This window comes from Botryllus schlosseri, chromosome 12 (assembly GCF_051294905.1).
Source record: "Botryllus schlosseri isolate E-star chromosome 12, Bs_hap1, whole genome shotgun sequence".
NCBI lineage: Eukaryota > Metazoa > Chordata > Ascidiacea > Stolidobranchia > Styelidae > Botryllus > Botryllus schlosseri.
Genome location: NC_137247.1, coordinates 19,717,956 through 19,739,407, shown reverse-complemented (window position 1 = coordinate 19,739,407; position 21,452 = coordinate 19,717,956). Strand labels below are relative to the sequence as shown.

Here is a 21,452-nt window from a genome sequence, read left to right as displayed (position 1 = left end):
TCCTGTCGCTAGTCCTGCTCGTACGTCGGGTAGAAGTTTCCCCGTTAGAAATAGGAAACAAATTGATTTCTATCTGCCAACGTGAATCACCTTGTACCCTTCGACTTAAAGGGGAGGACTGGTATGTTCGTGTATTTACGATGGTATCAATTCATTCTATTTTGTATAGGACTGGTAATTAGCGCCAATCCTTATTTCCTCGTGTGCCTTGCGTTGTATTTATACCCTGTGTTCTGTCATTTACTGGTATTTCGTTTACCTGCACTCTGCGTCGTGTCGCCTGTATTAACGTTACTCTGCTGATAATATACTGGTTTCATATTGAAACCTCGTCGTATGAGTTGTTATGTTCTTATAAGATCAAGAACATATAACAACTACCCCGGACGGGTGTTAGCCGAAAATATTTGGGTTCATTTCAATATGAATTTACTTACCATTCAATCGTATATTGAAGTTTTGTGACTCAAAGAAGCTCTTGAAAAAGATATCAAGGTTGAAAAAGGAAATTCTGGCACCGTGGGAAAATAACGGCTATTCACAGATGACGGTTGCAGAAAACCCCGAATTCAATGGTGTATGTAATAAACAATATCTATTCAGGTTCTGGGTGGGTAATGCCGCTGCCAACGATAAGATAAACTACACGACCAGGTCCACGCATCAGCACGTTTCTAGGTCTTGAATATTTATCTGGTCTTTTCGGCATTCGAATGTCTTTTCGGCATTACTATATTTTTATCGCATCGCATTTTGTTTTATCCATCGCACTGTACAATGTTCATACCTTATTGGTGCCTTTGGGCATGTGAGAATAATTAAATCACTACGTTATGATTTTCTATCAATTCCCGAGTTACAGGAGAATGGGTATGAGCTAATGCTGCGTTTCTTCCTTCAACTAGTCTATATATGGATCTGACTCCGTATCAAGGCAGCTTTCAATGCATTATACGTGATCAGAATTCTACTGCATTACAGCTCCTTCCAAACTGCAAGGGATTCGGGTTAAACACGGCGAAGATGGTAACATTATTGTAAGATGTAAATCAGCATCAGACACCGCAACCAAGTATTGGATGACAGTACTCTGTGAGGATGAAGAATTGGAACATTGGGTTCCGCCAACACGTGATTATGAAAATAGGGACGGCAATATCGAGACGCTACCGTACGATGACAAATTGAAAGAATGTGTCATGCCAGCATGTGGTGATGAAAGTTTGGAAGTCGGTGTGGTGTCATCATGCTCATCAAATCTTATTACGTGGTTATACACTCCTGCAAAACACGCAAAGGCATATGTATTTGAACTGTGGGCAGAAAATGAAAACGGTGACGCGGGCCAGCCAGCAAGATCTGATCCAGTCGTGTCTAGTGAGTTTAGCCGGCTTGTGAATCATGGCTACTGTGCCGTTTGACTGTGATTGTCGAAATAGTCACTGGCGTTATTTCTGTAAGATTGTCGAAATAATCACTGCGGTTATTTCTGTAAAAGTAGTGACAATATGGTAAATTTCACTTCAAGTACAAGTAATATTTACAAGACGTAAGACGATAGATTAGAAGGCATTACTCATACCTCTATCAGAAGTAGATTTGACCATGCCTGGCGGTCGATTACACTAGTCAAAACATATTTTAGGCAGACAAAGTAGTTTTGCGTTGTTTTGAAGGGCACTGTATCCGAATATGACCTTAGTTTTTTCCAATCACGTATAAAGTATTTACCTAGATACTCAAATAACGTTGTAATAATTAAATCAGTCTTATGTCAACCACTCATTAATATAACTTATTTTAAAGCAAAATTGCTTCTTGTACGATTTTTCTTTGTATGCAATGTATTGCAGTTTCTCTAAAGGTTCCAGCTTCAAGCAATAGTATGTCATAATATGTTCCCCTCATCTCTACTGATATCTATCTATCTGTTTTGTTGTTTTGATGTCCTGGTGAAACCTCTCCCCTTTCAATTCCATCTAATCAACAATATTATCAAGAAATATATCAAGATGACTAAATAAAAAGTGAGTATTAATGCTCATGTTTGCTGCAAGGTTTCCATGTGGAGATAATAATTCTCGGATCAACTGTTTGTAGTTGGGTGCTTTTTATCTTCCAAACAGGTGTATTAACTACATCCTAGAAGGGATTCCATGTAGTGAGCTCATTTCCTAATATGATATTGGAATCCTTGATCCTTATTCGAATCTGAGGTCCACCAAAGATACTCCATTCAAGCTTCCCGTTAAATAGTGATACTAGGTAAACCCACTTTGTTGGCTCCGTGGAAAATTATCCATTTACAAGTCAAAAGAGATGAGACGCATACGAGTGTTTTAGATAAGCTCTCTAAGGAAATATTTCATAGCTTTATAGACTACTTCTTTTTCATATTGGTAGAACGAAAATTGGTCATGGAGAAAATATATTTCCGTAGTGCAAAAATACAATTTTTAGACTCGACAAATCTGCTTTTTGACAAACAAAGATCTCGCATCAGGTCTTATTAATATTGATGGAATAACTGAGGACCACATGAGGGTTCTTGATAGTATATTTCTTATTTATGCGCAGACAAAAAGTAGAATAATTTACCATTTACCTCCTGCCAACTGTAATATTCAAGGACAAATACAGTGATTTCGGGCTGTTTTAGGGGTATAAGTATCTTCTTTTCTGTAGTCAATCTGGCACAATCTGGTCGTGTCTAAAACTAAGACTAAACATTTTATGAACCAGTGGTTCCCGACGCGGAAGTCTACTAAAAAAAGGACAACCCAACGATAAGTAGTCGTGAAAACTGGTTTTCAGAGCACCCTCTCAACAAAATGACCGTTTATTAGTAAATTCATCAGCGATAAGAGTTGGGCGAATAAATTTTCCGTTACTATGTCCTCTTTTTCGGATCCGTAAATGTGGGGGCTGGGGCAAAAATTTGTGTCGAGCTTGACAAGGGAGCGATGAGTCGAAGAATGTTGGGAACCACTGTTCTAAACGAAAGTCATTTCCAAACATCGAGGTCTTATATACAAACATAGCCCATGCTGCCCTGTTTTCATTTCTTCGATGATATGGGACTGTAACATGAATACAGACGAGCAATGCGGCATGTGTCGATGCTGCTATTTGAGTGTATAAGTCATGAAAGAGATTAATTCCAAAAGCTGCAGAGAAAATGTTACTGGTGCGTCCTCAGCCACACGAAGCTCCTACCTCGTCAACGCTTACTTCTAATTGTAAATTGCAGTAATGTCAGCTCTGAATTTTGCTCATGATCAGGCACTATTTATGAACTTTACTTGACCGAGTAATTGCATGTCAAATAACGCAATCTATTTAGAGCCATCACGAGCATCGAAACCATCACTCGAACCCATAAAGAATTCAGAGGGTTTTCCAACTACCCGCTTCAAAATATCGTGGGACGAATTGGAGGGTTGCGATTCCTACGCCGTGCGTGTTTATCTGATAAAAGATAAATCACATGAACAATTGGAAAACTGCATTAATTGTAATGAAACGGAGACGATCTATACCGCCCAACGTCCAGGAAGTACATATCGTGTCAGGATCAGTGGAGTTGCAAGATCTATCTATGGAGATGAGTCGGACAACTCTGAAGAAGTCAAGTTAGGTAATATTGAAATATCACATCGGTAATCCGTCTAATTTCATTGTGGATAGTATTGACAGTATTCATATTCAATGCGGAAAAATAACATTTTGAGGGCATTTATAATGCTCTGGTCATCATTCCTATCCAATGCCTCGATACAGTTCCAGATAAAGTTGAATTGATGGAAGATATCACCCACAAACCAGTGGACAAGATCATTATCAGGTGGAAGAAACTTCATGTCCCGCCGGACGGTTACAGAATAAAACTATTCCACGAAAATGATGAAAAGCCATCTATTGAAATAGATCGGTTACCAGACGAAGATGCTGAATGTACTGTGAACGGAATGGAACTTTGCCCAGGACACCGTTATTATTACCAAGTCTCCGCGTACAATGAAACGCCAGATGGAATTGAATTTGCAAAACCAGCAACTTCGAAACAAATTGTCATTGGTATGAAAATAATTTGATATTGATTGCATCGCTGTATTTTTAACATGACGCATAATAGGCCACTCGTGTCGGTCGTAAGAATAATTATATATTGGTATGCTCATTCCAAAGCACATCATCATCTTAATCGATTATGATTCGACTCGACTAGTAAAAGATGAGTTTTTCAAGTACCGAAATTATATGCGTCTGCCCAGGGTTGTAACCAAGTCACTAGGCTCCGAGTAACAAGTCGATCTCACTTTTATAGTTTTGACTCGAGTCAAGTCGAGTCATTTCAATTCACCACCGAGTCCAAGTCAGCGAGAATAGGGACGAGTCCGAGTCATGGTAATATGACTCGCGTCCGAGTCCAAGTCATTGTGTTGACTGCTCAGTTTCCAGTCAAAGTCTTGGTAAACCCCCTTTTTATAACTCTGTTTGGTGATATCTGTAAATGGCTGTCCCAATTCCGTTGTGCGCGAAAGCGTAAATAGGTCACTCTCGAAGCCACAAGCGTGACGGCACAGTTAGTCTGCGACGCATGTGTTCTCAGAGCCCGCATATGGGGGTCGGCGCGTTCGCGCTTCAGTCGTAAGATAGACAATTGGCCCCATTTCGCTTCATTTATTCTTTCTATTTCTTATTGAACCGCAGTATCATTTGAACCTGGTAAATCTACAAGTTTCTGACCACTAATTACTACTATTTGGCTGTTCTGTGCCATTAAAGAAAGCTCCTTGGATCTGCGTGTGTGATCAGGATTGCAAGAGTATACTCAGAGCGGTCATTAGTCAGTTGACTAGTGCGTACAACGGGAACTGTAGCTGTAGCGTCGACTCCAATCAAGCACTATACCAGCGTGTCTTGCAACAAGTCGTTGCACCGACCGCTACAATATCGAATAGTTCGCATTTATAATATAACAATTTTCCTCACTTTTAGCAGTTTCTGGTCGCATTTTCAAGTAGACAACCAGTACCAACAGACGAAATCCCAATAGTGTGTTGGCTTCGGAATTACAATGAAATGGCGGTCTTGGCCGTCTGAGTCTCGAGTCGAGTCGAGTCATTTCCGTATTTTGAAAAATGACTCGAGTCAAGTCGAGTCATCCGAAAATCGTGACTCGAGTCAGACTCGAGTCGAGTCATTACAACCCTGCGTCTGCCTCTAAAAGTTAAATTGTCGAACGGAATTAGAATTCCGATACCTGTTTCCCACCGCGGACTGCTGTAAAAGCCTCCGTTGATCGTATCACAAAATCAGGACCGTAAATGCCGTACCCCAACCCCCCCCCCCCAATTGGGAGGGGGCGAGCCTGAAGTGGGCCCAAAATTATTTTGTGTATCAGCATAAATTATAGAGTATTTTTTGAAAATTTATGCTGCTTTTTCAAAAACTTTTCGCGCTCTGCACTGCCAAATGTCTTCATTATTGGGTACTCTTCACCCAAGAAAAAATACGCAAGATTTATAGAAATAGGCATATCGGCGTTGGCGATTACCGCGCCACTACGCACCAAGATATAAAGTTTGAGGCCATGTAACATGCGACTCCAAGAGGGGTGCCAGAACGATCGGCAGCGAGAAAACCTTGGCCGAAAAGGGCTGCGCTTATGCTGATACATATAGGTTTAATTGTCCATAGGCGGCTAAATGACTGGCGACGAATGTTCCTGTCTTGGCAATCTGAACCTCACAAGACAAATGCCATCCCGCACAGAAAAATTATATGCCGGTGAAGAAATACGAATTGGAAATCGTGTGCGTCTTTTAGTTTAGCACAGGAGTGTCAAACTCAAATGACGTCGCGGGCCGGATTGAAACCTTCAGATAGCTCCCGGGCCGCACCAAATAAAGGATTCCAAAATATTACCTCAAAATCAATGTCAATGTTTTTTATTTGAATACTGGCCTACACCATATTATGTGACTGAAGATTGCGGATCATAGCGGTTTAATTCTAGGAGCACCTTTTATTCGCAATCAATGAAATTGGCAATGACAAGAGGATTGGGCGGCTAAATACAGTCATAAGCCGACAGAACAGTGGCCCTAACGATGATAAGCGTTTCGCGTATTTCACGCTTATATTTCTTATATTTCTATACTGCATTTGTTTTAGTCGTATAATGTCGTCGACCGTGCGTATGCGTTGTAAGGAATACCAAGGTTTTAGCTGTAAACGCGGTCGTTGCAATTAGCTTCATCATTATTATATCGCGATTCGGGTGAATTAGAAGTGAAGCAGTAGTGCGACCACATTCATTTCAATTTATATTTATGTGTTACTGTTATAATCTCTATGTAGCCTGCATAAGGCTTCGCATTGTCGTTTTCGCTCCTGTGAATAACTCGTTTTTGATCAACTTGTCTAAAAGTTCTGATCTTAATATGCAATTTATTGCGTTCTACTAATTGGGTGTCAATGTAACAACTTGTTCCTAATGGCGGCTAGACACCTCAACTTTGCAGTCTCGGGGCTATATAAAGTGACCTATGAACAATATGAACATACTCGACATTTAATGTCTTGAGGGATTAAATAATTGAAAGATTTCTTGGAAAAAATCTCAACGTTTGTTAGAAATGTGCACGCATTTTTCAATCTACTCGAAATTGCTTCGCGGGCCGGATGCGGCCCGCAGGCCGTATGTTTGACTCCCCCTGGTTAGTACGTTCATGCGATTCTTCATTTTTTGATATTGCTGAGGTCATGAAATAGCATCATGTAACGAAGTCATACCAACGGGTCCACCCGCCCGAAGGTGTTTAATTATTATTTACGGGCCCTGCAGTTTCCAAGACACCTCAGTCAGCTCTACCGGTAAATCTGATTACGCGAGCAGAGAGGTCAAGAAATTGATAGCAATATATATGCAATTCCCGATCTTATTGACCGATTTTATTATGAATCATCGAATACGCACAACGTGATGGGTGGAGTCGGTTTAGCATCCTATGGGAGCCCCAGACCCAAGTTTTTTTGGGGGGCCTGACGTAGTGCTGTTTCGTTCCTGCCAACAGGTATATATACGCCCGGAGATGTTTAATTATTATTATTTGAGTGGTCCTACTTTTTCACACCCCCTCACTCCGCTCTACCGGTAATCTGATTACGTGAGCAGAGAGAGAATAAAATTGATAGCAATATATATGAAATTCTTGATCATATGGATCGATTCAATCATGATTTATACGAATTTTGCGCGCTTAGCGCGGTTAGTCGAGAAAATTTTACTCACTAAACGGACACCCAATAAAGATGATAAGTAGCGATAAACTGCGTATAGCCTGAGGAGGTCTGGGGGACGAAGCCCCCCAGAAGTCCGGTTTATCACCCTATGGGGGCCCAAGACCAACGTTTTGGGAGGGGCTGACGATGTGCTGTTATGGCCCTGCACAGCATACGACACGTGTAGTACAAGGTTGTTTGTTTCTTTGTGTTGTGGTATTCATGGTGTTTGTCGACTACTATGATCATTTACACCAGGCCGATATCCTTCATTATATTCCGTAACTGCCGACTTATACCACGGCCCACCTCTAGACTTTTTGTAAGACACCGCTTACAGGGATGAGGTGGCGAGGAGGAGCCTAGGTAAACTTCCCAACACTTAGGTAACGGATTTCTGAAATCGGCCTCGGTCGGACTCATTTGTGTTGCAGCCGCGAATTAATCATTTGTGTGTCTTGGAGTCGACTTTTATCAAAATACACCAGCCAAGACTCGTTGAATTCTCTACTAGTGGCCGACGATTACCCCTGACGAGTGTCAGCCGAAATTATTCGGGCTCATTTCAATATGAACATACCATTCAGTTCTGCATTCGATGTAACACTTCGTGGGCCGCAATTTGCCCAGGTCTGGCTAAGAGTGTAGGCTATTACACTGGAAATTCATGGGTGACAAATAGGTGTATTTATTTGATTTCCACCATAACGCCAGGTGTAAATCAGGTTAACATCACATTAAGGTATAAGATTTTGCTTTCACACCCTTTCAATGTGTGTGAATCAGTTGTACACACCAATCCTTATGGAGTTATATCCAAGTGGTGTAGTGCTTCTATTGTCATGTCCAACCCCAGGAAATACTAAAAGGAGGCACACGCAATCAGTTACATTCGATTTGTTTGCTGCAAACGTTGGCCAATGTAGTAAGTGTTACATTGTAAACAGTGAATTTTTATCTAATTATATTTGCTGTTTCTTGCACCAAACTTGTAAAAATATTGGCATTTAGATTATGTTACTAGTCTCATGATCTTTATAAATTTTAGCGTGGAGGCAACCAGATTTAACTATTACCCCAGACGAGGAATGTCCTTATCAGAAAGCGAAAGTTGAATGGGAAAAACCTGAAGGAGTCAACTTCTATGAACTCGAGATACAGAACAAGAAATACGAAACAGTTCATAAGCAACGGCTGGAGGATGTGCTTTCATATGTCTTTGAGGGCGGTTTACCCGGAAATGTGTATTCATTTCGGTTGTATTGCGGATATAACTCCGTAAGAGATGAGAACTTTGTGGAAAGAACGATGATGATGCGTAAGAGGCTTACTTTCTGATGCACATTTTTCTCAATTGATCGATGTAAACATATGGATTATTCACAGATCCTTTGCCGCCGAGTAATATCAAAGTTACTGCTGATCAAGATAACACTCGGCTGATTGTGGAGTTCAACGACACCCCTTCATTTCACAAGAAATATATCATTCAGTGGAAATGTTTGTCAAAGGGTTTTGAGAACACTCAAACTAGTGATCCAATCAGGGAGCATCGTTATCTAGTATCTGGATTGAAGCCTGGTGCTCAGTACGAAATAGCCGTTCGGACTGTTGTGTCAAATATAAAAAGTCAATATGAGCATTGCAGCAATATTGTACATACTTGTAAGCCAATTACATCATATTGTAATTAGTCGATATGATATTACAAACTATTTCTTAGTGCCACCAATAGTGGAACAGTTGCGATCTAGAGAGAGCGATGATGGTAGCATCGTATTTTGTTGGGATCACTTACGCATACATCCAACGGAATACATTATTCAGTGGAAAATGAACAACAACGATGTTATTGAGCAGAGCACAGTTGAAAATATTGTCCTAATACATGTTCCCGAACCAGGAAGCTGTTACAGCTTCCGCGTCAAAGCTATCAACAGCTCTGGTGGAGGAAGATTTTCGGACTGGAACACGTATTTCACAAGTATGAAAATTGTTTTTCAGTTGATGATTGATATACAGAGTAGAAATATTTGTGGTGCGTGCGTCCGTCTACCAAACTCAATTCGCATTCACCTTGCATATGGTATTTCTGTTAGGTTGTATCTTGATTGCAATATTAGAAAAGACGGGACCCTTCTGAAAACAAATATTGCGTGGTAGGAAATTATTCCGTATATGATTGCATATTCTGTATCCTTTTATGATTGAGGGATATGTAATTCACAGTTCCGTTGCCGCCTACTGATATCAAGGTTACTGCTGATCAGGATAATTGCCGGCTATTGGTTGCGTTCACTGATATGCCTTCGTTCCACAAGGAATACAAAATCCAGTACAGGTGTCTGTCACCGGGATTTGAAAAGACCAAAAGACTTGAAGGAACCAAGGATCACTTTGCTGTATTATATGACTTGCTACCCGGAGCTCTATATGAGGTTGCTGTTCAGACTGTTGTGTCAAATGAGCAAAGCTCATATGCATACAGCATTTCAAATACAGAAACTTGTAAGCTTGTTATGGAGTTTCGTGATCATCACTATCTCATGATACTAATTTTCAGTACCATCTCAAATTCAAAATGTAAGAGTTCGTGAGAACGGCGATGGAACTATCCTGTTTGAATGGGATCGACTCAACCCACCCCCAGTTAAGTACAATGTTCTGTGGAAATTGAACAATCAACACGTAAACATTGAAAGTACGACCGGGAATTCATTTTGTGTCTACAACCCTGAGCCAGAAAGCTGTTACAGCCTTTGCGTGAAGGCTAGCAATAACTCCGGTTGCGGAAGGTTATCTGAATGGCATACACATTTTACAAGTAAGCCTTTTCTTCCCAATTCATTCAATGGCATATGTTAAACCAGAGTGAACGAAACAATGGCAAGCGCGCTACATGCGACACGTGATCACCACTGACCGTTGACCCACGCATTATAGGATCAACGTCGACGAGACCAGAGTAGAACCATAGTGTCCTATATGGTGTCGACACAGGCAAATCTCACGCCTCAGTGAAATTGTATCACGTCACAATTCCCATTTGGCTACAGGCAATTTGACGGTCATTTTTGACCTGCTTGCCGAGCCTTAAATTTGGTAAAACGGGTATCAATCGAAAGCTGACTCTGCACTGATTACGAAAATATAAATTTTATTCCGCTCGCGGCCCTGGAACCCCCACAATCAGCCTCGAATTTTTCATTGTTATGGGGATTGGCATTTGGATGCAACAATGCTGTCTGGCGAAACGAGAGAGTAGCTCAAGAGAAAAAGAGCCAGTGTACTGACTGATGCTCATTTTTCTCAAGTGATCGATGTAAACATTCGGTCTATTCACAGATCCCTTGCCGCCAAGTAATATCAAAGTTACTGCTGATCAGGATAACACTCGGCTGATCGTGGAATTCAACGCCAAAGATGGCGAACAAAACTATGGATGCCTGGTTGAGCCTGCAGTGTAGAAAATCCAAAATAATTCAGACGTTTTCCTAACAATGAACATAGCAACAGATGATAGACTATTTTTCGGTATAGGCTACATTTTCTGTACCCAACCACTATTTTTTTAATGTCAAGTCAATCTCAAACACTGGGATTGTGGACCAAACATAAATTGAATGTAGATGTCGCAAAAGCCACGGAACCCCTAAACAGAGACAAAGGTTTTTTAATATAATGTCATAACTCATAACACACCGGTAGTTGATGTTCATTAGTCATGTTTATAAATTTGTCATCAATGCGAATGTTTATCACAGATATATCGTTACTGTGGAAGTAGACTATTCCATATAAGTCAATATTTTACCTCCTTATAAATGCCGGTCTGCAATATTCACAGGGCCTTTGCCACCACGTGATATCAGAGTTACTGCTGATAAATTTAACTGCCGGCTACATGTGGAGTTCGCCGATACGACTTCGTTTCACAAGGAATACAAATTACAGTATCGGTGTTTGTCAACTGGATTTGAAGAAATCAAAACAAGTGATCGCACGAAGGAACACTTTGCTGTGATATCTGGTTTAATACCAGGGGCTATTTACGAAGTTGCTGTGATGACTATTGTGTCAGATACTGAAAGTCAATATGCATACTGCGGTCATAATGTCGAGACTCGTAAGTTCGGTATCTAATGCAATAATTCGTCTCTACAATAATAAATTATTCTCCGCAGTGCCAAATATGATTCAAAACTGCCGATCTACTGAGAAGGATGATGGTGTGATAATGTATGAATGGGATCATCTAGACATCCATCCATCTGAATACATCGTTCAGTGGAAAATGAACAATCAAGATCATACAGAAGAGAGAACAATTGGAAATCATCTCCTTATATATGACACTGAACCGGGAAACTCTTACAATCTTCGGGTGAAGGCTATCAATAGCTCTGGTTGTGGAGGCTTTTCGGAATGGGTGACTCATTTCACAAGTATGTTATTTCATTTGCCGAACATAAAACGAGGTGCCGATGTTCAACTTCTAGGTAATCTGTATAATAAAGTGGTTCTGTTTGTCGTTTCCCAGGAATTCAAGATACATACTCAACTCATGCATATGATTTGTGATTTGTGATGACTAGGGCGATTTTTTTTTTGACCTAAAAAACGGAAGATTTTGACCTAAAAAATCTAAATTTTGACTTTTTTTTACCTAAAAAAAATGAAATTTGACCAGATTTTGACCTCACGTATGCAAATTAGGTGTTTTCGCACATAATGTTAAAATTGTACTACTTATCTTCATTTCTGGTTGGAGCTGTCTGTCCTTACAAAGTAGATTGGCCTGAAAGAACGTTTTTGGCTTAAAAACTGACAAATTTTACATGAAAAGACTAGTATTTTAACGAAATCTGGCCCTATGAAGAATTGCAGTAGTTACATTACGTATTATGGTGGAATAATTAAAATTTGTTGTAGTACAACGAAAGATACTTTCCTACATTCTCGCAGAGAAAGTGTTTGTTTTGTGGTATTCATGGTGTTTGTCAACTACTATGGTCATTTACACCAGGCCGATATTCTTCATTATTTTCCGTAGCTGCCAACATATAGCACGGCCCACCTCTAGGCTTTTTTGTAAGACACCGCTTACGCGGATGAGGTGGCGAGGAGGAGCCTAGGTAAACCTCCAACACTTAGCTATCGGAATTATGAAGTCGACCTCGGTCGGAATGGAACCCACACCCATTGGTGTTGTAGCCCCGGATTATACCACTGCGCTGTCTCGGGTAGAAAGTGTCTGTTCTTACTAAGTAGCTTGTCAAGAATGGAGAAAGAACGTTCAACAGCAGCAGTTGTTAGCTGACAACACTGAAGTTGTGTGCACACTGCACACTGCTTGCTGGTGATGCACCGTGTTGCTTCATTCTGACAATGTTGTCTATATCACAATTTTTCAGCTTGCGCTTCTTGATGTAAGAACCATGCAATGCCCAAGCAGTCTTGCTTCAGTTAGGATATTGCGGTACGTTGACCATAAAACCATGTCACTATTTGTTTCATTTAACCGTTTATGATTCACAATGAGCAGACGATGGACCGTTTACAACGGTAGGCCTATAAAGTAGGCTACAGGCTGTAAATTATCAAATGATAAGTTCACAGACAGCGCAAAATCTACGATACAAACTAAATGTAGAAGTCAAAATATGTTTGATTTTGTAAACAATTTTGACAAATTTTGACCTAACGCTACAATTTTGACCTAATTTTGACTTTTTTTGACATGTCAAAAAAAAATCGCCCTAGTGATGACCACCATCGGTTGCACGTAATTAAGCTCGATCCGTACAGTCGAATTATAACTGTCGCGGTGGCACGTCCCGTCAAGTGGCGTACCCAGGGCAGGTTGGGGTTCGAAATCGATCCACGGTCCTTCTGAAATGTCAATTCCAACTCCACGTTTATTTATAATTAAGCAAATATAAAATTTCCGTAATGATTTTATCATTCAAACGTATATTACCGTTTGAGGCGCTAAAAATATTTGCTACATTGGAATATGGAATGTAAACGTTGAATGGCAACGACCGATTTTGCAGCTTCGTTCCGCTTCGCTGAAGCTTTAGTCAGAATTATTTTACGGCAGCTACTGTAGGATTTCGGGCAATCCAAAAGTTGTCTTCCAGAGCTCAGAATTTACTGAATCTGGTCTTGATCGAAAGCTACTGTTGCACTGATTCCGAAAATGTAAATGAAAATATGACCAGGCACTGAACCGCTTAGAATTCGCCCTCCAAGTCTGAATTATCGGCATTGTCCGAACAATCGAAGAGCCGCAATGGCTCATTGTTATGGTCATTGTTTTACGGTCATCCAATTGTTCTGAACAATGCGGATTTTAGATGTTGAGGGTGATTTTTCATCTAAGTGCGGAGCCGGACCATATTTTGATTGGTATTTTCGAAATCAGTGCGACAGTAGCTTTCGATCAAGACCGGATTCAGTAAATTCTGAGCTCTGGAAGACCACTTTTGGATTGCCAGAAATTCTCCAGTAGCTGCCGTAAAATAAGTCTGAGTAAAGCTTCAGCGAAGCGGAACGAAGCTGCAAAATCGGTCGCTGCCATTCCACGTTTACATTCTATAATTGGAACGCTTACACTGAGGTTTGCTCACCCATGGTTATGAACAATCGATTCTATGGACTCGAGAAGTTGGTCGAGTTGTATATTCCATGACTTTTATAGTTGACTCTCGAAAGGCGCTTTTCTAGATAAACATCATCTCGCCATTCTCAGAAATGTAGTAGGCTCTACAGTACAGTCCAATGAGATTGGCGATGCAATGTTGATTTTACAATTTTTGATTTACGTATAATATACAATATATGTACATATTTTATATTACTATGTATTAGAAGAGCTTCTTGGAGGTACAGAACTTCTATTATGTATTAGAGGAGCAGTCAGTGGAACTACTGTAAACAAATGTTTCAAATTTTGCAGGGCCCGATTCTCCCACGGGATTAAGTGTCGAATGCCTCTCTCCAGTGCTCGTTAAAATACGGTGTGATCCAGTCAAACGTGCAACAAGCTATACATTTGATGTGAATGGAGACTGTTACAATAGGAAGACACCACTTCTGTTGTACAAAAATAATAAGGAAACCGAAACTTTGCAGATCAATGTTTGTGCTACGATAAAAAACAAATGGGGTTCGCCTTCAGAAACATTGCAGTTTAAACAAAGTAAGTTTACTCATGATATTATATCAAGGGAAACAACATATTTGATGATCATTTTTATTCACTGATTTAATTCTGCTATCATTATCATCAATAATAATGATTTCAGTAGATTCTCAAGTCTCAAATTGTTTACAGTGACACTATGAACCATGAATAGCGTATGTTTATTGCAAATACTTTCTTTTCATTCAATAGTAACGCGAGTCGTTACAATTTTAATAAATATTCTCAAAAATATTCCTAAAGTTATGTGGCTAGGCGCAATCGAGTAGATCCAGATGACTGGTTTGTTTCCGAATCGAATGTTGGAGTACTACTGGTTTTGCCGCCGTGCAACTGTAAAAGTAGCCTATAGGCCAGAGGTCTCAAACTCAAATGTGCTCGCGGGCCAGTTTTCCAGTTTGGACGACGCCGCGGGCCGCAGCATTTAGAGGGGTATTCTTAGGGTTACCATACGTCCTCTTTTAAGAGGATTTGTCCTCTTTTTTGACTTTTTTGAAAGTGTCCTCGGAGGACGCCCTTTTGTCCTCTTTTTTGAAAATTGAGGTCAGATTTAGAGCAAATTGCGAGTGATATGCCGTAAATTAGCACAGAAGTGACGCTCCGGCGGGTATTTCGGAGTGAAAAACGGTGATTTTAGCTCTGAGTGAAAAGTTGACCTTTTTTTTAGTCATCCAGCTAGCAATGCGGAGAGTAAAACGTTATTTTGAGCTCTGAGCGGAAAGATGACCTTTTTTTTTAGTCAACCGATCACAAAGTGGGAAAAATTCACCGGTTTTTGAGAATTCTTCCCCGGTTTTACAAGTTTCAAATTTCTGAAAAAGTGTCCTCTTTTTACATTTCCAAAATATGGTAAGCCTAGGTATTCTATGTCTTTACAAGTAGGTCTTATTTGGCGCGAATGAATTGTCCTATTGAAAGTGAGCCGATCCAGCAGACTGACAGTAAACACACGTCGTCAAAATGTGATTTAGTCAGGGCCGTAACAGCACTTCGCCAGGCCCCCCCTAAAACTTTGGTCTTGGGCCCCCCATAGGGTTATAGGCCGAACTTCTGGGGGGTTCGCCCCCTAGACCCCCCTCCGGCGATACCCTGTTTACCGCTATTTATCATATTCTTGGGAGTTTGTTTAGTGAATCAGCTTTTGTAGCGTAAGCGCGCGAAGCGCGGAAAATTTCAAGAATTCATGATTGAATCGGTCAGTATGATCGGGAATTGCATATATATTGTTATCAATTTTTATCTTCTCTCTGCTCACGTAATCAGATTTGCCGGTAGAGCTGAGTGAGGTGTGTTTGAAAAAGTAGGACGACTCAATAATCATTAAACATCTTCGGGCGTATACCCACTGGCAGGAGCGAGACAGTACCTCGTCAGGCCCCCAAAAACGTGGGTCTTGGGCTCCCATAGGGTGTAAAACGACATCCCCCCCATCACGTTGTTCGCGTTTGTCACGAAATCATCTGTACTGTATCGCGAGGCAGCGCGAAGCGCGAAAATTTTCGATAATTTATGATAAAATCGGTCAATCAGATTGGCGATTGCATATATATTATGCTATCAATTTATTGTCCTCTCTACTCACGTAATTAGATTCACCGGTAGAGCCGAGTGAAGTGTCTTGAAAACGGGAGGGCCCGTAAATAATAATTAAACATCTTCGGCGGGCGGACCCGTTGATATGACTTCGTTACATGATGTTATTTCGTGACTTCCGGTCTGCTATAACAAAAATTATAGAATCGCCCAAACGTGAGCTTCTGAACTAAGAGAGAGAGAGAGAGATATGATATTCTTTTTCGCCTGCACCATCGAGATGCTATGGCGACGGAGTTGCGATACGGCCCCATGAGGTCATCTAGTCTGCGCCCCCGTTTTTTTTCTCCTCCATGCTATCCGTGATTGCTGAGCGCCTAGCAGGATAGCTGCGGATACCATTTTTCGAGTCTTTGGTAAGACCCGGCCGGGGATCGAACCCACGACCTACCGCTCGAGAAGCCGGACGCATAACCATTACACTATCTCGCTCGGTAGTGTAATGGTTATGCGTCTCTATCTCTTCTGAACTAAGAGACGCACACGATTTCAAATTGGTAGGCCTATTTCTTCACTGGCATAAAATTTTTCCCAGCGAGATGATATTTGTCTTGTGAGGTTCAGATTGCAAAGACAGCAACATTCGGCGCCAGTCATTTAGGCGCCTATGGACAATTAAACCTATATGTATTTTGTATATATAACGAAGTCTTCGGTCAGCATAAGGGCATAGACCTTTTCGGCCTAGGTTTTCTCGCTGCCGATCGTTCTGGCACACTTCTTGCAGTTGCATGTTATACGGCCCAAAACTTGATTGTATGTTTTGGTAGGTCGTGGCGCGGTAATGGCCCAATACCTAATAATGAAGACAAATGGCTACTTGAATTCGCGCGCAGCGAGAAAATTTTTTAAAAATATTGCATAAATTTTCAAAAAATATTTGCTAATTTTTGCTAATTCACGAAATTATTTTGGGCCCCTTTCGAGCTCGCCCCCCCCATAATTGGGGGGTTTGGGGTGCGGCAGTTACGGTGCTGGATTTAGTCTTGTATCAATTTAGGCCGGGCACGAAAAGGATCATCACATTTATAACTATTTCAATAGAATTGTTGTTGTACTTGATGTATATTAATCATAAGATATAGACACCATATGGGCGGACAAATGTATGATGCCATCATAGAAGCTATCGGGTTATAATTTTGCAGCTACTATGAATATTCTGAATTTAACAGATTGATAATAGAGACTGATCTGATATCAAAACATTTTTAAGTTGATCATTGTAATTCCAATCCAGGATTCGGATATAGGCCTACTTCTGATAAGTAGGCTATTAATCTCACGGCCAATCTTTAAATATAGGAGCAGAAAAATATAAATATAATATAAATATATTAATGAATGTGTCCTAGTGATTGAAATGTCGGAACGCCGAACGGTCCATTGTTGTTACATCGTTGGAGCGTACCACTACGGTACTCAGTACCTTTAAGTGGCCCTAATAACATGGTTTAGCGACCAACGATGTAACTAACAGATTGCCAATGGTTGCCATAGCTACCTGCTTAGTTAGCGAAATACCAAGCTGCGACCTTCTCATCTATTACTATTCCCCTGATACGCGATTAGTTTGTTACGTTCATGGTTCTAACAAATTCACGGCAAATCCACTCGAGTCATTTTCATTTTGCCATCGAGTTAGCCCGCGTCTGAGTAATTCTAAGAAAGGTCGCGTCCAACTTCAACTCACAAATTTCAGTCACGAATCGTTAAGGGTCAGGTTTCGTCATCATGAATTAGAAATGTGGTGAAATAGTGAATCTTGTACTGCAAGGTAGCGTTTGCAATTGATGTGATGGTGAAGTTTGATGATTAGTTTCAGGCTTTCGGAGCAATTTACGAGATAATTTTCACTTTATAACCTGAAAAGATATATGTGACACTTATATAAAATGCTAAATTAATACAAATCTAAAATATCGTCGCGGGCCGCACAAAATGCTCTGGCGGGCCGCGTGTTTGAGACCTCTGCTATAGGCCCACTTGGTAGAATGCACTAACTTCATTATACAGAAACTAAATCATAGCACCTAATTTTTTTAAATAGAGCGTCTTTGCTTTCGGTGACACGAACATGGATTATATTATAGCACCGTTGGAAAATGCTGGTTGTTGTTCAATGTTGGATATGATTTTTTTTTCTCTTATTTGCCGGCTTGCTATATACATAATTGATGGTACGTTAATTCCAAGGCAACCTGTGTTCACTCATCGATGATATAAATGAAACCCATGGTAAACCAATGCAACATTTCAGGCGATATCATTCTTTATCATCGCTAGTAGCTAAATTTCATTGCTCCAATAATTCGTTGTCAGTGCCGTTCTTGACTCGACCTCATTCTACTAATCGACTAGTATTGTGTTCACCCTTGTTTTGAACGAAATAGAATTAGCTGAAGCCCTATCTCTTTATATCTTATATGAAATGCCTACTTCCCCCATAAATCGCTAAATATTTTCACATCCCCGGTATCCCAGGATCTTGTATATGCTGTGCATGTAAACCTATTCTGTTTGTGTGATGCCACATATCATTAGACGTGTATAATTTGGCTGGTCCATGTAATGTATAGTATATTAAGATAGTTGTATACAAGGATATGTTTTCGGCAATAATCAACTAATAAGGATCTTTGGTAGCAACGGCCCAATTACGAAGTGGATTTTACGCCCGTGTGGCACAGTACCGGGATGAGGAAACCCGAACTCGTCTTTCCCCGACTAAGTTCTGACTTGTACTTCGTAAGGTCAAGTCATTGTTATGAAACACTCACCCCCCTCCCCCCCTCCCCACGCCCACGCCATTTCCCTAAACCACTGCGCATCGGCCCTCCAAAATATTGACAGTATATATGCATAAACATCGTTGAAATCGCTTGGATGCTTTCAGCTCTGCTTCATCTGAAGAAGAAATTTCTACGCATCGCTAAAAATCAATTCGAGTATCTCCCACTCGAATTTCAAGACCTCGCCACGGGGATTCAGAGCATTTCTTTTCAAAGCGGTCTATCTGATATTGAAAAGGGTCAAACATGTCTGGTTGTAGGACAATACTGCACTGGAAAAACGGCTACTTGTTGCCACTGCATCGAAAATATGGATGACGGTCAACTTGGACTGTATTTGGATTATGAAAATTTCAGAGGCAACGAACGTAAAATGAGTGTAGAAACCGTCATTGGTGACTGCATGAAAGATCTTGATCATGGCGAAATTTCTTCTGCACTGAAATGGATGAAAGAAAATTCGGAACTGGTAGTCTTTTTTGTGGAAAATGTGAGTTTTCCGACTAAATACACCAGCAAGATTATACATTATGGAGATGTGACTGAGAAAGAGGATATTTTCTACAACCTTACCTCTACAAGAAGGGAAATATTTCCAGACGCTCGCATTATTTGCACGACTTGCGACGAACATATGGATATCCTCTTACATCCAACAACAGCGCTGCAGATTTCAGGGTGTTGCGATGAACAAATACAGGATGTTACGAAAGAAATCTTTGGTGACGAGAAGGAAAATTCTGAACTACATGAAGCAATCCGGTACTTTTGTATCAACCCGTTCTATCGTAACATCATCTTAAAGCTTGGCAAAATGGGACATGGGCTAGATTCGAAGACCTTTTCCGATATGGCTATGATATTACTTGAAGAAAGTATTAACAGACTGTCATATCGGAAAAGAATAGCACGATTAGAAGACTTTGTAGCTGCAATTCTGCGTTTTCAGTCACATTGTAAAGTAGGAGAGACTATTTCAATTCCTGCAATGACCTCGCAAGATCTTAGTTGCAAACGATTGCATGAAGATGTAATGAAAGCTTTATATTTCGTATATTTCTGTCCTAGCAAAGAGTTTAAATTAGTCTTCACGGGAAAAGGTGGAATCGTCGTACCACTAGCTTCAGGTATGCTTGAAGAAACAAGAACGAAACGATTGGAAGAGTTGTTCCGACCGGCCGGGAACTCATCTGTGCAAGTCAAGGAGAAAGTGGAGAAAATGGAGGAGTATTTGAACAATCAAATGAAGAAGATGCATAAGCACGCATATTCCAATCATAGAGTTGCCCTAAGTTTGCTACAAAGCAACATTGAACTGGGCTACAGGAACCGGAAAATGAATATTGCCAATATCGAACTTGAGGTTACCAACTCATTGGATGCCCATACGGTAAATGAGGTTGCAAGGTTTCTGGCCAAAGTTCAAGATGATTTCTGCCCATGTATTAAAGTGAAGCCCGGAAAAAACTTAAGTACCAAAATCGCTGACACCATTGACCATGGGATCGGGAATAATCGATTTACGAAGGAGGTATGTATTTTGATCCGACCAAATCAATTTCAAACCCATAAATAATGCATCACCTAATACGACACAGATAAGAAGCAGGACCTAATGATTCATATTTATCTTACATAGAACACTACGGAATACGTCTCAAGTCATAAAAAGGAATTCCGTATTTGGAAACGGCAAACTCAGGTAAATGCTTTGTTTTATTTGAAAATTATTTCGTGCTTGTATGGAAGCAATCATTTATACCCTTCTTGTCGGCCACTGTGTGTATACCATTTAATTTCTCTGCTTCACACTTCTATAGCCAACCCCTGTTTTTGTAGTCTAAATTTTCTTCCTGGTTTCTTGCTACGGTAACAATTCGGGTTTCCTCCAGTAGTGTTGGTTAATAACATTGGCTATCATTTTTTAGAAAAACGCTCAGACCTAATACACATGTAGACGAGCATTTAACCATAGTGTGTGCATAAAATAGACCGATCATTGGTTATCGCTGGTATACTTTTGTGAAAGAACATATTATTTTCTAGAATCATTTTGGCTGTAAGTCAAAGTATGGGAATAAGTCTTTGCTGAGATCAGCCATAACGATACACACTAAATATTAGCCTAAACCTTCAATTGCAGATTGCGCCAACACGTTGTCCGGACTCGTAGGCTAGTCTAGTTGTTATAGTATTTTCAAAATATCCAAACTACACCAAAGGTGTTATACAAGCGACATCGAACCCGAAGGAGTAGCCTAGTCATTATAATTGCTCTTGTGAATACCTCAAAAGTCCTGTTTCTCATTAATCTTAGAATTAGTTATGGTATTCATTCCTGCTTATACAAATGCGCTATGAGAACGTTCGTGACACTATTTCTGCAATCGTAACATGCAGGGCTTTGGTGCAGTCATAAATTTTAAACTGTCCCAACTCCGGCTCCGGATCTCTCTTCTGTCATGAATTAGCTCCAGCTCCGGATATCATTGATATCACTGCTCCGGCTCCAGCGCTCTCTTCTGTCACGAATTAGCCCCGGCTCCAGCTCCGGTTCTCATTGATATCAC

General features: G+C 40.5%; 1 protein-coding gene across 2 annotated transcripts in view; it reads left to right on the top strand.

Annotated features, from left to right (window-relative positions):
- The first annotated feature begins 1,179 nt into the window (after positions 1-1,179).
- Positions 1,180-21,452, top strand: part of LOC145451544 (uncharacterized) — a 30,567-nt gene continuing 10,294 nt past the window's right edge. The window contains exons 1-13 of one of the 2 annotated variants that reach the window (XM_080329755.1): positions 1,180-1,377; positions 3,344-3,637; positions 3,781-4,077; positions 8,339-8,608; positions 8,677-8,955; positions 9,014-9,274; positions 9,520-9,798; positions 9,854-10,114; positions 11,138-11,416; positions 11,475-11,735; positions 14,252-14,494; positions 18,987-20,413; positions 20,522-20,595. In XM_080329755.1, coding sequence (XP_080185881.1) covers positions 1,200-1,377; positions 3,344-3,637; positions 3,781-4,077; positions 8,339-8,608; positions 8,677-8,955; positions 9,014-9,274; positions 9,520-9,798; positions 9,854-10,114; positions 11,138-11,416; positions 11,475-11,735; positions 14,252-14,494; positions 18,987-20,413; positions 20,522-20,595 — 4,403 coding nt within the window. In that variant the 5' untranslated portion in view covers positions 1,180-1,199. The remainder of the gene's footprint in view (positions 1,378-3,343; positions 3,638-3,780; positions 4,078-8,338; positions 8,609-8,676; positions 8,956-9,013; positions 9,275-9,519; positions 9,799-9,853; positions 10,115-11,137; positions 11,417-11,474; positions 11,736-14,251; positions 14,495-18,986; positions 20,414-20,521; positions 20,596-21,452) is intronic. The other variant, XM_080329756.1, reaches the window with a different exon arrangement.